At 43.6% G+C, this 15,197-nt stretch overlaps 1 protein-coding gene across 14 annotated transcripts in view; it reads left to right on the top strand.

Moving 5' to 3' along the window:
• The window catches only part of ncor1 (nuclear receptor corepressor 1), a 114,081-nt gene that overhangs the window by 23,249 nt on the left and 75,635 nt on the right, over positions 1–15,197 (top strand). For all 14 annotated transcript variants that reach the window (XM_063204074.1, XM_063204086.1, XM_063204081.1 and 11 more), the window contains exons 7-14: positions 1,347–1,403; positions 1,823–1,875; positions 5,307–5,373; positions 7,863–8,035; positions 9,371–9,461; positions 10,184–10,362; positions 12,159–12,213; positions 14,616–14,714. In XM_063204074.1, the coding sequence (XP_063060144.1) occupies positions 1,347–1,403; positions 1,823–1,875; positions 5,307–5,373; positions 7,863–8,035; positions 9,371–9,461; positions 10,184–10,362; positions 12,159–12,213; positions 14,616–14,714 (774 nt within the window). The remainder of the gene's footprint in view (positions 1–1,346; positions 1,404–1,822; positions 1,876–5,306; positions 5,374–7,862; positions 8,036–9,370; positions 9,462–10,183; positions 10,363–12,158; positions 12,214–14,615; positions 14,715–15,197) is intronic.

The following is a 15,197-nucleotide window of genomic DNA, read 5'->3' as shown; positions in this document are numbered from 1 at the left end:
CATCAATCGTGTGTGTGTGAGACTTTATTGTGTTTCGCACACAGAGGCAGGCAAAGCAGCTCATGGTACATTATGAATTAAATGGCTATTTTCTCCCATTTCCCCCTCCTCTCCTCCTCCCTTTCCACTGACATTGTCCATTGTCCAGAACGCCATTTTGTTCTTTTTCTATTTGAACAGCTGCAAGTTCTCAGCCTTTTTGATTCATCATCACCGTCGAGTGAGCAGTCCACGTTATCTCTAAAATAATATTTCCAAATTCCCTCTTAAAGCAATGCAGAATCATTTTTTCAAGTTTATTAGTTCTATTATTGGCAGAGGATACTAGACTTGTCAACACACGCACACACACACACACAGGCATAGGCATGCACAACTCTCGCTCCGATATATGCAGACTAGCGCGAGCAAACCGACTTGGCTCCGATCAAACTTTTAGCGTCCTCTCCTAAGCCTGCTGTCTCCTATTACCTCCCGCACTGAAAATATTGTCTGTGTCTGTCTGTGCACCTCCTTGGCTGGTCTGGAAGTTATGCTTTGCATAGGTCAGAGAGCAATGGGAGCACATGACTGTTTTTCTGCATGTTGGACACTTTTGGAACAATAAGCATGGCTACATGTGAAGGAATATTCTGATTTTAAGAGAGTTTGCGACACAAGTCATGTAATTCCTTTATTCATTACGAATTTCTGGAAAAAAAATTGCAGAGTGGCTGTTTTATACATGTAAAAGGAGTATTCCGGAATTCGCTGTGAGCCTGAATACTGAGAATATTCTGTTTGAAATCAGAATACTCCATGCATGTAACTGCAGTCAATTTGAGTTGGGGGGGGACGGACGGACAGCCAAGTACATAACAAGGGGAAAAGTGCTGCAGAATGTTTTCCATAGATCTGATAGACATTTTATTTTGTTGCTCCTGCAAACTCTTGTTTGTGCAAGCATGTGTGGGGTGTAGATAAAGATATAAAGTCGCGCCCGTAAAGATGGTGTGCTTGGGTGAGTGTGTGTTTTAGACATTAGGGCTTTCTAAAGTTAGAGGGTTTTTTTCATTGGGTGCACAATTGGCCCGAGAGTGTTTGTGATCATGCAGTATGCACAGTATGACAGCAGTGCAGGAAGAAATGTGCACTTCTATTAGCGGCAGCACGACACAGTGCCAGTCTGTTCTCCAAGTGGGTGGTGTCAACACTTGGTGCTTTAATCAAAAATGTGTGTTTCCACGTTTTGATGTTTCCTTTCTCTATTTTCTCCCTCTCTTTTATTATCTCTCTCTCTCTTCTCTCTCTCTCCCCTTCTCTCTTTCCCTCCCTCCGTCCTTGCTGCTTTTCTATTTTTAATACAGAAAAAAGCAGAGGAGGCCCACAAGATATTAGAAGGCCTCGGTCCCAAGGTAGAGCTGGTAAGTTAGGGCTCAGCAGCCTTGTCTGCTGTTTTCTATAGAGCACATGTAGTGCAACAGAGTGAATAACTGTCCAGCAGCAGCCTTGAGTCAAGTCAGAACTGCTGGTGCGAGCAAGCCAGACTTGGAGGCTTGCCCAGCTGATTGTTAATCATTAGCCTCTGCTCTGAAGAAAGCTGATTCCATTCCCATTCTTATGTTGTTGTCCCCCCCCTCCCCTCTCTGTCTCTCTCTCTTTTTTTCTCTCTTTTCTCTCTTCTCTCTCTCTCTCTCTCTCTCTCTCTCTCTCTCTCTCTCTCTCTCTCTCTCTCTCTCTCTCTCTCTCTCTCTCTCTCTCTCTCTGTCTCTCTCTCTCTCTCTCTCTCTCTCTCTCTCTCTCTCTCTCTCTCCCTCCTCCTCCTCTCTTTCTTGCTCCCCAGCCCCTATACAACCAGCCATCAGATACTAAAGTTTACCACGACAACATAAAGACGTAAGTATATATTTTTTTCTGTTGCTTTGCCCCCGAACTGGTGTTGTCTTTGAACTGACTTAGGTGCCCGATGAGGGTGTGTATGGCCTGATGGAACTTGATAAGCGTTAATGCATGCAGTTGGCTGGCTGGCTGTAGAGCTCAGGAGCCAGAGATGTGTGTCATTGTTTTCATAAGTGAGGGTATGATGGGCTCTTTACCAAGGCTCAGTCTCTCTGTGTGACTGGGTTCATCTGCTCTTTCCCCCCCCTTTTTTCTGTCACATGGTTGTGTGTTCTAGTGACTGTAGAGAGACAAGGGTTGAGGGTGGGGGGGGTGTTGGGGATAAAGCACCTGTGTGTGTGTGTGGGAGTGGGAGTGGGACTGGCTGTGTGTGCGTAAAGGTGAGTGAGTGAGTTACAGACGATGTGTTCCTGTGCCTTTGGTCATGCATGTGTGACTGTCGTGTGTGTGTGTGTGTGTGTGTGTGTGTGTGTGTGTGTGTGTGTGTGTGTGTGTGTGTGTGTGTGTTTGCACTTGCAGTGTGGGTGTGTGTTTGTGTGGTCTAAACGTGTCTGGAGTTGAAGGACGGGTTGTCTGGCCTGAGTCCCTTATCAGTCTGTATCATGAGAAAACGGTTTGTCAGGTTGGCTCTTGATTGCGAGCCAAGTTTTGCCAAATGCCCCTCGTAGTGCCCCCTGCTGTATGCCGACTTACTAGATAAAACAGGCTGAGGGCATAGTCTCTCTTTAACCAGAGCCAAATTGATAATAAGGTTCATAGGTAAAGAAAGCCAAATCAACCCGTCATTAGCTTCAGAAAGAATAAAATGAAGGTTTTTGAGCGACCATCTCACTCTCCTGATCTCAACATCATTGAGCCACTCAGGGGAAACCTCAAATGTGAGGTTCCAGCAAGACACCCAAAAATATTATAGGAAACAGCCATTCAGCCAGGAAGAATGTGCTGTTTTGTCATCTGAGAACATTAAGAGCCTTATCCACAACTACCATAAACAATTTAGAGCGGTCCTTGATGTTAAACAGGGCCATATTCAGCATCAGAAACTAGGGTATGTAAACTTTTGAACAGGGTCATTTGGGTAGTTTGGGTTGTGATCATGCTTTTGAAAGAGTAAACACAGAAGATTGCTAATAAATGTCTTAAGCCAGTCACTAGCAATGAGTGAAAAAAAAGCTTTTGTGTAATCCTTCATATTTTGTGAGAAATTGCAGAGAAAGCGTATATTCTGCTGGGGTATGTAAACATATGAGCAACACTGTACATCTTAACCCTCACATACAGTCAAACACCCTGTCCTGTCAGTGATGAACAGCGCTCAGTAAATCAAATTGTCAGTAGTGTACTCTATCCCTACAACCTTTTTTAATAATCTAATGGTTGTAGGGATGAAGGATCCAGAATACCTTTTTGCTTTTGTCCTGACAGAATAATATCGCCTCCCAGAGGGCATTATTGAAAATTCACCGCCTAAAACATGATCAGCCTGACTAATTTTTTAGAGCTGCTTGGGTAAAGCATCCGAGAACATCTTAGTCTTGAGTCTGAGATCAGTTGAGATTGAAAGTTATCAATAGTGGGTGCATTTTTTTTTGCATCATCTGGAAGCTGGTTTCAAAGCTTTGCAGTGTAGTAGCTGCCTCTCCAATCTTTGTCTTGACTTTTGGAATTACCCGCAAACTCTTTGACCTTAGTGGCCTGGTTGGTGCATACCGCTGAAACATGTCAAGTAGGTAGGTGGGTCCCATTCCACTTATGATTTGAACGCAAGAAGCAATGCCTTAAAATCAATTCCGTAGCTCACTGGGAGCCAATGCAGCGATCTCAAAATTGGAGTAATGTGGTCAAACTTCCTTGTTTTCGTAAGAACCCATGCTGTTGCTTTTGGACTAGTTGAAGCTGTTTGATGGTCTTTTTGGGGAGGCATGTATTAGCTTCTCCAGATCAAAATTCAGAAATGTTTCTTAGGTGGTAAAATTGAGACTTAGTAATGGTTTCCATGTGACTATTAAAGTTTAGATCGCTGTCAATAAGGACACAAAGGTTTTTAGCTGTATCCATTGCTTCAGCTCCTTAGTTTCAAGGGCCGTAGCAATCTTTAGTCTCTCCTCCCTTTCCCCAAATATAATTACTTCAGTTTTATCTGTGTTCAGCTGGAGGAAATAGAGTAAGCATTTACCAAATTAACAATTGGATGTCTCAAAGTGATTTAAGTGGGATGTAGTCATTGGGAGACATGGATAAGTAGAGTTGGACATCATCCGCATAGCTATGGTAATTTATTGAGTTATTCTTGATTAAGAGATTGAATAATAGTGGTCCCAGAATGGAACCCTGGGGGACCCCACAGTTCAGAGACCTCGGTGAGGGGATATGGCTTCCAATGGCGACAAAAAAACTATTAGGCTATTTGATAGTTAATTTGGTCAATAATCAGTAGTATTATGTATCTGGGAAGATTTTATGGATGTCTGCACATTTGTTGCCTAATAAATGCCCTGTCACTATCTGAAGTGATGGTTGCTTGCTTGCACAGGAAGTAGGATGTGATGTCATATAAAATAGAAAGTCTTTTATGTCGTTATACACAGTATAATGACATTTTAAGCCTCCCTAGTGCACAGTCCTTTTATAGTAGATGAACACAGTCCTTAGTGCAAGTATGTGTTAAATTGTGACAGCTTTGGCTATTTCCCCACATAGTCTGAACCAAAGTCCATAAATATGAGTAGGTTTTTTTTTGTTTATAGGGTGTATTGACATAGTTAATTTGGTTTTTATTGCTCAATACATGCCATCATCAATGGGCTTCATTTTACATTTCACACTTAACTGAAGCGATGGGTACTTGCACAGGAAGTAGGAGGTGGTGCTATCATACATGATGTATATCTGTCACTTTCTACACACTAGCTCAGCAGAATTCCTCTCATAAGTTATGATTGGCCTGTGTCTCATATAGTCTGAGCGTAGTCCTTGACTGAAAGACAATTAAGAGAGCACTGTTGAGAAAAGCCTTTAACATAACACTTTCCTAAGACGGTGTTTTTAGAATATTTTCAGTGGTTTATTGACTTGTGGGTTGAAATGTTCTTTTCAGTATGCTTTGGCACTCTTCATAGCCTGTAACTGAACTAAGTGAAGTATGTTTAGAGGGGCGGAACGTCTTTCTGGAGTACAAATGAACGATACAAGATGATTACGCTTTCAACCCGAAGAACGGTTGAAAATGGAAAAAACCTACTTGATGTTGCTTTAATTCACATATGGAAAACGCGCCTGTACTGTAAAACAGGTGTGTTTACGTATAAACACTGTCTAATGGTGCAGAAAATTGTGCGGGATTGGTTTAACCTGCAATTGCAATCTGAGTAATTGGACATAATACAGCGCTTGTCTTGAAACAAATTCTCGCCCCTTTCTCCCCGCAGTAACCAACTGATGAGAAAGAAGCTCATACTGTTTTTCAAGAGGAGAAACCATGCTCGTAAACAAAGGGTGAGTACGCTCTCTTGCCGGCCATCTACTAGAGGATGTTGGAAGGGATGGGAACTTCCAGGAAATTAGAGCATGCTTTGAGAAGAGGAACACAAAAGGCCCAGACATTTTTTGGCCAACCTCACAAGCACAATAAACACACACACACAGTTACACACAGGGACAATAAAGATACACACACACACACACACAAACACACACACACACACACAAACACACACACACACACACTTAAAAATCACACACACCACCACACTTATTTGTTGTCCTTTGGCCTTGTTTGTCTACGTCCTACAGTCTTATTCAGCATGTATTGTGTGGTGTGGGGTTCCTCTTAGCTAGCCACTCACTTAAAGGGGTATGCCACTATTTTGGGGCTCAGTACTGTTAAAATCCCTGCCCTAGGTTTAGTAAGGAGGAAATTGGTCCTATTTTTCACATCAGTGGCTGTCTTTGTTTTAGACTCCCTCTGGAAGGCGAAATGTAGCTAAGCTAGCGAGAGTCAATGTAAACACGTAGCACCACCCACTACACATGATTTGAGAAACATTTTTTTTACTCCTAATTGACTCGCGATACACGCTTGTTTATACCGAGTACACATAACAAAAAAAGGTCTCCTAATTGCCGTCTTGGCAGTTGGGATTGTTGGGACTAATTTTTGCTGACCGCAGCCGTGCGGACTTTTACATGCCGCATTACTGCTGCTCCACAACAGCTGACGAGCTGGGCTGACGAGGAAGTTGAATCAGCTGCTCACGTTTAAATGTATTAATACATTTATCTTTATTATTTATCTAGTATGCCCATGAAAACCGTATAACAGTAGGAGGAAATTACATGCAACCATGCTAAGACTTTTATGTATTTATATGCCTATTTATTTGTTAATTTTTGTATATGATGTCTTAAAACAAGGTGAAGTCTAGTGAGGCAGGCCTTCTCTTCTCTTCTCTTCTCTTCTCTTCTCTTCTCTTCTCTTCTCTTCTCTTCTCTTCTCTTCTCTTCTCTTCTCTTCTCTTCTCTTCTCTTCTGCTGCTGGCAGGCCAAGTTAGACAATCCCTTTTGGAGTCTGAACAACGAGAAGGGTTCACATGGCCTGCTGCCAAGAGGAAGGTGAAGTGTTGGAAGTGTGCTGGAGTATGTGAAAACAAGGCTGCATTGTCTCCTCTCTCTCTCTCTCTCTCTCTCTCTCTCTCTCTCTCTCTCTCTTTCTCTTTCTCTTTCTCTCTCTCTCTTTCTCTTTCTCTCGCTCGCTCTTTCTCTTTCTCTCGCTCGCTCTTTCTCTTTCCCTCTCTCTCTCTCTCTCTCTCTCTCTCTCTCTCTCTCTCTCTCTCTCTCTCTCTCTCTCTCTCTTTCTCTTTCTCTTTCTCTTTCTCTTTCTCTCCACCCCCTCCCCCTTTCTCTAGGTCCATCTCTTTCATTCGCTCACTCTCAACCCCTCTCCATCTCTCTGTCCCTGTCATCCATTCACTCCCCTACTCTTGTTCTGTCTTTTTTGCCCTCTTCTGTCATCTGTCTCTCTTTCCCCCTCCTCATACTCCTCTTCTCTTTCTCTCTCTCTCCCCCTCTCCTTGGCAGCATTTAATCTGATTGTTTATGCATATTTCACATACACTACTCCAGTAGCGTACACTAGGTCACTTCATGTCAGGGCCTGTGGGCTTCCCTGGCAAAAACAAGTGATGCTGGTTAGATGGGGTAGGCGTGCACTGACAGTGGTCCATCTAGTGGCCAGGCTGGCAGCACAGTAGTGAGACAGAGTGGAGGAGGTATTGGGGAGCGGGCAGAGGTTTCAATCCTGTCTTGAGAAAATGTTAAGCCCTGCCAAAATTTGATCCAGTCAGTTCTGAATCTGTTAATGAGCGTAATGAGCACTCAATATAGGTTGACCTGCTACTCAGTGTAGGGAAACTGTGGCAGGGTTTTTAGTTTTCCAACCCCCTAAGTCACACACCAGAAACATTCAGGCTGGGAGGAATGATGCTGGTTCCAGTTGTTCCACCAGTTACACTGGGAACTGAAGTGCTTGCCATTGAATGACTCACATTCATACCGCACTATCATTTTACCTCTAGTGACCCGGATGTACCGGCTGATGTCTATGTTGTCTCGAGCATTTTTGGTTTCGCAAACCAACTTCCCGGTTCCCGAATGGACTGATTTTCAGTGTGTGCGTTTATATGCCGTTCAGTATCCCGAATATGATCGGGATATTTAAGTATTCCGAATTGTTGTTTGAGCATATAAACACCTTTTACTGCATCAATATCCCGGATAAGCTGTTATCACAACAGTGAGTATTCATATAAATGCCGAATTCGATCATAAACTGGATAAGCCTCACATTCGGGATACTGAACTCCATGTCACACGCCAGTATGTTTGAGATTAGATGTGGACACCTGAACCAGCACGATGCTTTGTCGCTCTCCACACGCCATTATGTTGCTCCTCTCTGACCCAAGCTTTGCCTTTGTGCCACGCAGGAACAGAAGATCTGCCAGCGCTATGATCAGTTGATGGAGGCCTGGGAGAAGAAGGTGGAGCGCATGGAGAACAACCCGCGCCGCAAGGCCAAGGAGAGCCGCACACGGGAGTACTATGAGAGGCAGTTCCCCGAGATACGCAAGCAGCGGGAGCAGCAGGAGCGCTTTCAGCGGTGAGTGGGCAAGATCACAAGGGTATAGCTTTGCCGTTTTGTGCTGCCTCCATAGTTTATCATGTTTGGCACAGTTCATACAAGCATGACAATCAAAAGTGTTGGTCACAGTTGAAAAAATCGCAGGATTGGCAACATTTCAACTCAGTGGTCCGTTTCTGATTTCAGGTAACAAAATCTCCCGCCATTATAATTTTACTTTTTTGAATGTTGGATAAACACCTCAGGGAGGTAGATCTAGAGATGCATAGACAAGGGGGTGGGGAGTTGTTTTGCTTTGTCTTGAAACAACTTGGAAATGTACTTCAGGATTAAGGTGTATTTTGGAAAGAGTAAACATAGGATACCAGTATTACCAATGGTTTCCCCCAATTTAAGTCTTGCTTTATCCACTACGCTGTACTGTTTGTTTACCTTCATGGGACCGATTCTGTGGAAATTGTCCTGAACCTAAATGAGCTGCCTATAGAAATATCTCAGGTCAAAAATAGACCAGCAGGAGGGAAGGATGTAGTGAGGTATTTGTTGGCTCTGATTTATCTGTGGAATTGAAGTCATATCAGCAGTTGTTTGTTTCCACTAAAGAAAGCTTCTGGGTTTGATGGCGTTCTAGCAGTTAGGGGTAGTTCTATACTGCTTCTTTGCAACTGTTGGCTTTTTTCCTAACTTCTATAGTGTCAATTAAGAATGTTTACTTCCTCTAGCACACTGAATGGCTCAATGGTTTCTTCTCTAGTCTGTGAATTCAAATATCCCTTTTTACCTGGTTCGGAACACAGCTATTTACTGCAAGACATTTAAAAATGTATATATGATTTTAAATGTTGTTGCACTTTGTGCACACTGGCAAAAAAAAGAAAAACTGCAAGACCCTCTATGGTCACGAGAAATATATCAATAGAAAGGCTTTAACCGGTTAGAGAAGTGTTTTCTGTAGCTGCTAACAGGGCTGATTTAAGTCTGGCTTTAAACAATTTTGGCTGGGACTTTGTTTTGGTTTATTACGGCTTGTTCAGCCACTTCCAAGAAAGCCCCAGGTGTCCTGTGGTGGGCCCTGGCAGATCGCAAATGGGAAGCTGTGGTGCTGACAAGGCCTGGAAGATGGAGGGCGTTCACGCTGCATTGTTATGATACAGCACAGACACAGAGTTCTATACGGAGCGCTGTTTCTGGTTAGGTCTTCAGTGTGGTCTGTTCTCTCTCTCTCTCTCTCTCTCTCTCTCGCTCGCTCGCTCGCTCGCTGACTGACTGTTTGTCTCTCTCTTTCAATGTGTGATATTACATGAGTAATGTTCTTATGTCTCATTTAACCCCATCTCTCTCTCCCTCCTCAAGGGTGGGCCAAAGAGGAACGGGTCTCTCGGCGACTATTGCGAGAAGTGAGCATGAGATCTCGGAGATCATCGATGGTCTATCGGAACAGGAGGTGAGTAATTGGGCCAGTGAGGAGCTTGAGCCAGTGATCATACATTTTCTGGTTAAAATGGCAAAGTTTGTCTGAATTTTCAATTGTCTATTTTGCGACAGAATTCTGATTTCATTTGGATTTTATCAGGGCGGGGCATAGAGCCAACCTTTCTGATTGGCAAATTCCAACCAGGAATTCCCATCCTCTGTTCAGGATTAAGTTAAATATGCTTTAAGTCCACTTAACTGAATAGGCTAAAACCTTGGTGTAGATTCTGATATGGCCATACTAATATAGTCATGTAGTCGTGAGTGTACACACACATGCCATTGCCATAGCAGATAGGTGAGCGCGCTCGGTCCGCAGCCTCGAGACCCACTGCAGCCGCTGGTTTGTAATAGTCAGGTATGGAGAGGGGCAAATTATATGCTGCCCAAAATAAGAGTTGCCTTTTTAAGAGACCCATCTAGCCAGATAAACTCCAGCCAAACAAATCAAGACGGCGCTGCAAAACCATCCACGCTGGCGGCTTTTCCAGCAAACCATCTGTTGGAGTCCGTCTATGTGGGGTGGTTTGGGTTGGAGTCGCCACCCTTGAACTTTTCTCTAGATTTCCCCTTCTTGCATACTCATTCATTCACTCACTGCTTGCTCTATTTGCCTGTCTGTCTGTTTGTCTGTGTTTATCTCTCTCTCTCTCCCCTCTCTCTCTCTGTTGGCCTCTTCCTTCTGTCTGTCAGAACAATGAGAAGCAGATGCGTCAGCTGTCTGTCATCCCACCCATGATGTACGACTCGGAGCAGCGCCGCGTCAAGTTCATCAACATGAATGGCCTGATGGAGGACCCCATGATCGTCTACAAGTCGCGGCAGTTCATGAACGTCTGGACAGAACACGAGAAGGAGATATTCAAGGATAAGTAAGTGTGTGGTTACAATTTTGCTCAGTCAGCAGATGACATAATATGATTGGTTGTTTACAGAAAAGCAACTTTTTCAGGAACTGATTTCTGGTTGTGTGTGTCTGTCTGTCTGTCTGTCTGTCTGTCTGTCTGTCTGTCTGTCTGTCTGTCTTTCTTTCTTTCTTTCTTTCTTTCTTTCTTTCTTTCTTTCTTTCTTTCTTTCTTTCTTTCTTTCTTTCTTTCTTTCTTTCTTTCTTTCTCTTTTTCTTTGTCTTTCTGTCTTTCTTGAAATTGTCTGTCAGTCCCGCCATTAATTTGTCTGTGGATTTGGTACTGGCCATAATGTAACCCTAGGTACAAAGCACAAAGAGGGCAAGGTGGGACAACACAATGTACACTTTCACCAGCACAACCAGTTTTTTTGCCACTGTCCTGTTGAGTGGGTAGACCCAGTGGCTGGGGTGGGGTGGGTGGTTGAGTGATAGATGGGTGGTGAGGGAGGCGGGGGTGTCATACAAATCACCCTGTCATGATCATTTTACTTTTCCCTCTACAAATCAAATACACTTAGGAATGCTAGCTTTGTGCAGTCTGCAGCGCAGATCCCAAGACCGCCGCTTTCAAGAAGCCAGTGGTACTGTGAGGCTGGAAAAGTGTTCAATAAAGGCTAGAATGCCTGAATACCACAGGCAGGCTCTCTCTGTCTCTCTCTGGCCATGGGGCTTAAGAGAATCCCAACATGGCCAGAAATCAGGGATGAGAGAAGACGCCAGTCACAACGCATTCCTTTTGTCATCCTCCCGTCTCCATAGTCATGCTCATGTTCTTCCCGTCTGTCACTTTATTCTCTGTCTATTTGTTTCTCTCTCTCTCTCTCTCTCTCTCTCTCTCTCTCTCTCTCTCTTTTTCTCTCTCTTTGGAGGCCGATTTAAGCCATTCCCATTTTTTAAATTCATACCCCATTGCAAGACTTGTTTGCACCGCAGGAAGCATGTTTCCCAAGGTCATGTGGGAGCAGGAGGGGGCTTGGTAGAGGGGTAGTGTCGCAGCAAAGTGTTTGAATGATCTTACAATTAAAAAAAACAAAGTAGCTGTCCATAACATTTGAGTAAAATACAAAATAGTCTCTGCAATCATTTTATTGTGCCATCACACTTTGCACACGCTGGGTGGTATTTTTCTGGATACATGAGAGGAAAAGTGTGTCGTCTCTGACGTTAGACATGGAGACAATTTTGTTTTTAACCTTTACAGTTGTCAAATACGCTAACTGCTTAGTGTTTGGCTAGACTTTAATCCATGGTGGGAACCTATGGCCCGTGAGGCTGTGTTATCCGGCCCGATATTATTTTCATGTTATGCAGTTTCACATGAAATGTGACATGTTTTGTAAAGCAATCTTAGAAATGAAGTTGTATTTTCAGGGGACCTAGTGAAGGTGGGGTTAAAGTGCAAGGGGAAATCCTGATTTGTGTTCATATAACAGCTCTTGGAGGACATATTCAAATTAGATGTGGCCCATCGAGTGAAAAAAGTTCCCCACCCCTGCTTTAAAGGGCAATTCCGACCAGGTCACCCACCATTTCAAATTTGCGCACTCCCGTGATGGGGAATGCTGACGTAACGGCAACCCAGGAATTCCCTTTAATCTCTCCAATCTCTGAATTGAATGAGGAGGTTTTCTAAGGAGTTATTTTTTTTTATCACACCACTCACTCTGAAACTGTCCCCACACTCCCTGGCACACAGACTGGGATATAATCAATTATTTGCTTGCTCTGCTTCAATAACTTCCCATGTTTCTTTTCTCACAGGTTTGTGCAGCACCCAAAGAACTTTGGCCTTATTGCTTCCTATCTGGAAAGAAAGGTAAATGATTTGGCTCATACACTTATTTTGTGCGTCACATTTTTATTACTTACGAATATGCTAATGGATTTTTTTTGCTGTGGAATTTTTGCACAAATATGCAAGTGTTTTTTTTCTGTGTCGTTGGAAGTAGAGTTCTCAACGGGCCTGAAAATGTCAACCCGACCCTACCCGGCCCGTGGCTTTTAAAGCCCGAGCCCGATGTTACCCGACACATCACTGGAATTATCTAACCGAACCCGGCCCGAGGCCCGAAGTCGGGGGTCGAGTTTCCCCACGTTATCCTATGGAGAATGACGGGTTGTGGTGGGTCTTTAAGGGCACTTATGTGCAGTAAATTGCATAACCCACTTAAAAACCTAGTGAAAAGATATTTTCCACAATAGAAACATAATATAAAATGGGGAAACTTCTTGCTATTTAAGCAGAATCATCCACAGCGCGATTTCAATAACCGCCTCACGCTTCACGGCAACAACAATCTATCCACCTTTTGTTTTGACTTCTAAATGTAGGCTTACTACATTTCCATCCCGAGTGTCTGATTAAATGTAGGCTACGTGAAGTTGCCCCTCCCTCCTTGTTTGTTCATATGCGCGGATGTGCCCTGGCTGTGGCATTGTTTAAAAGTTTCATCAAACTTTGGTCGGCACACAAGGCTTTGGACATAGCCTACTAATTTCTAGTGGCACCTGGGCTACGGTTGATGCATGGATAAGCCATGTAGCAAAAAAGACGGATAGCCTAGGTGAGAGGATGATATCTTCCTCGGCTGGCGAGCGCTCCTATGTGTGCGCGCCTTTCCTTCCCGACAGTTGCTTACAAGTCGAAAACAGCACAACAGCAAAGACAATGTGATATTTCATTCAAACAGGGCCTACACGCTCCAAATAAAACATTGGCTGGGGGGATTTTCAACCAGACCGTAGCGCGAGCAGACAGTCAGTGTGAAAAGTCAAGTCTACCGGAAAAATCGCCGTCTTCGCTGCCGCTCGCTTACCATCGGTGCACGAGCCATTTAAATAGTGAAGTGGCATATCGCAACAGCACATGCGGATTAGCCAAATTATATGCAACAAAGTCGCCAACAAAGCGTGGATTTAACGTTTAATACGCATATGCCAACGTTGTGTGAATACGGGGAAAGGATAGCCTAATTGGAAAGCCACTGTCCTTTCCATATGTAGAAGACCGCTTCGGCTTCGTTTCACCTCATAAGCATAATTTCCATGCACTGCATTTGCTGAGACTACTAAGCATAAAGTTAGCGATCAAACTAAAAATATTGGTTGTTGTCATTACAGTAGGCTATTTAATAGGCTACTATGGCTGTTGTTTCAAATAGGCCCTAGCCATTGGATTGCCAACCGTCCCTTGTATTAAGAAACAAAAGTATGGTTCCATGATGTGACTCAATATCGTTAAAATTGCATCTAAGATTTTTTTCCCGTTTTTATTCGTTTGCGTAATTGTAGCCAGTGTAGTTTTTCTGTGCGTTCAGGGACCTCTGTCCAACTCATCATCGCTGTGATGTCATGTTTGTTTTGCATTCCGGTACCTTGTGATTTACAAATTAAGCACTGCGCGCAACGTTGCATGCAGCAGCCTGCCAGACCTTCGTTATGCAGGCCTACATATATTTAGATAGATAGGCCTAGCTTTACTGACCCATCAAGGGGAAATTCGCCATGATTCACGGTAAACAGCAGAACTGATTTTTTTTTTTTTCACTGGGCGGAAAAGATTGAGCCCGCGGACCGAACCGACCCGAGCCATATGCTTATATTTTCGACCCGAACCCGGCCCGAACCCAAGGGGCCCGTCGGGTTTGTCGGGCTGACCCGACCCGTTGAGAACTCTGGTTGGAAACAAGGGCTTTTCCCTTGGTGTTTCCCCATGGCTTAAATGAAAAATTTGGTTTTGATTTCATTGGAGTTGAACAGAGCTTTCTCCCTCCATGGCTGTTCATCTTCTGCACATCTACTCTCCAAGGCTAATGTTGTGGTTTGTTGATGTTCTGTACTTGTGCCGTCAAGCTCTGACAAGCTTCGGCTTACCTGTGTAAAGATATCCCACAGATAGTGCAGTGAAGGCTTTGTTTGTCTGTGTTTTGAACAACACAGATTTTGAACTCATTCAACATCAATGTTGGCTCATTTCAACACATGGACACAGTTAATCATCTTTGAGTGCCTTGAAAAGCCTTATATAGCATTTTTGTATTATAATTGCTTCTTGCAATAAACTACAGACTGTAATAATAAAGACATAATGAACACTATCCAAGTGTCAATGTTGGCTTTTTTTTAGCATTCCTAGTTCACATTCCAACATACTGTTGCTCCGATTTTTGATATTCCTATTTTTTTAATATATTCCTATTTCTTCAATGTTTCTTGCAGTGTGTGGCAGACTGTGTGCTTTACTATTACTTGACCAAGAAGAACCAGAACTACAAGACTCTGGTGAGGCGCAACCACAGGCGGCGTGGCAGGAATCAGGTGAGAAATGGTTCCTTGACTAGATGGGTCTATCACCAGATGGTTCTTCCATAAATGGTTCTTCTGTCAGTGGGCCACATCGAGGCCCAGTTGAGCTCTTTAATGCCGATGGGATTGTCAACTCTGACTCACAAGCTCAACCGCATGAATACAACATTGCTATGACATTACCGAGAGGCTTATGTAACAGGTTTAGATTCAATGATTACCATTTTGGTAGTAACAAGCTTCATAGAGACTCTGTATGGAAGGACTAATAATCCCATGGTGCATGGGAGTCATTGCATTCTAAGTAGATAGAGCGGAGAGGTACAGATGTGAAGAGAAAACTGATGTCCAATCACGGCTAGCATGCACAGGCATTCCATTTTGTGATGCGAGGTCTGGATTGACATACTTTGCAGCTGTGTGAACTGGGTGCGAGGTCAAGTGTTCAAGATTTTGACAGTGCGGGCCTCTTTGACCATCGTGGCTTTTGCTATT

This window comes from Engraulis encrasicolus, chromosome 7, assembly GCF_034702125.1.
Source record: "Engraulis encrasicolus isolate BLACKSEA-1 chromosome 7, IST_EnEncr_1.0, whole genome shotgun sequence".
NCBI lineage: Eukaryota > Metazoa > Chordata > Actinopteri > Clupeiformes > Engraulidae > Engraulis > Engraulis encrasicolus.
The sequence above is the reverse complement of the archived record's forward strand: the minus strand, read 5'-3'. Positions and strand labels throughout refer to the sequence as shown.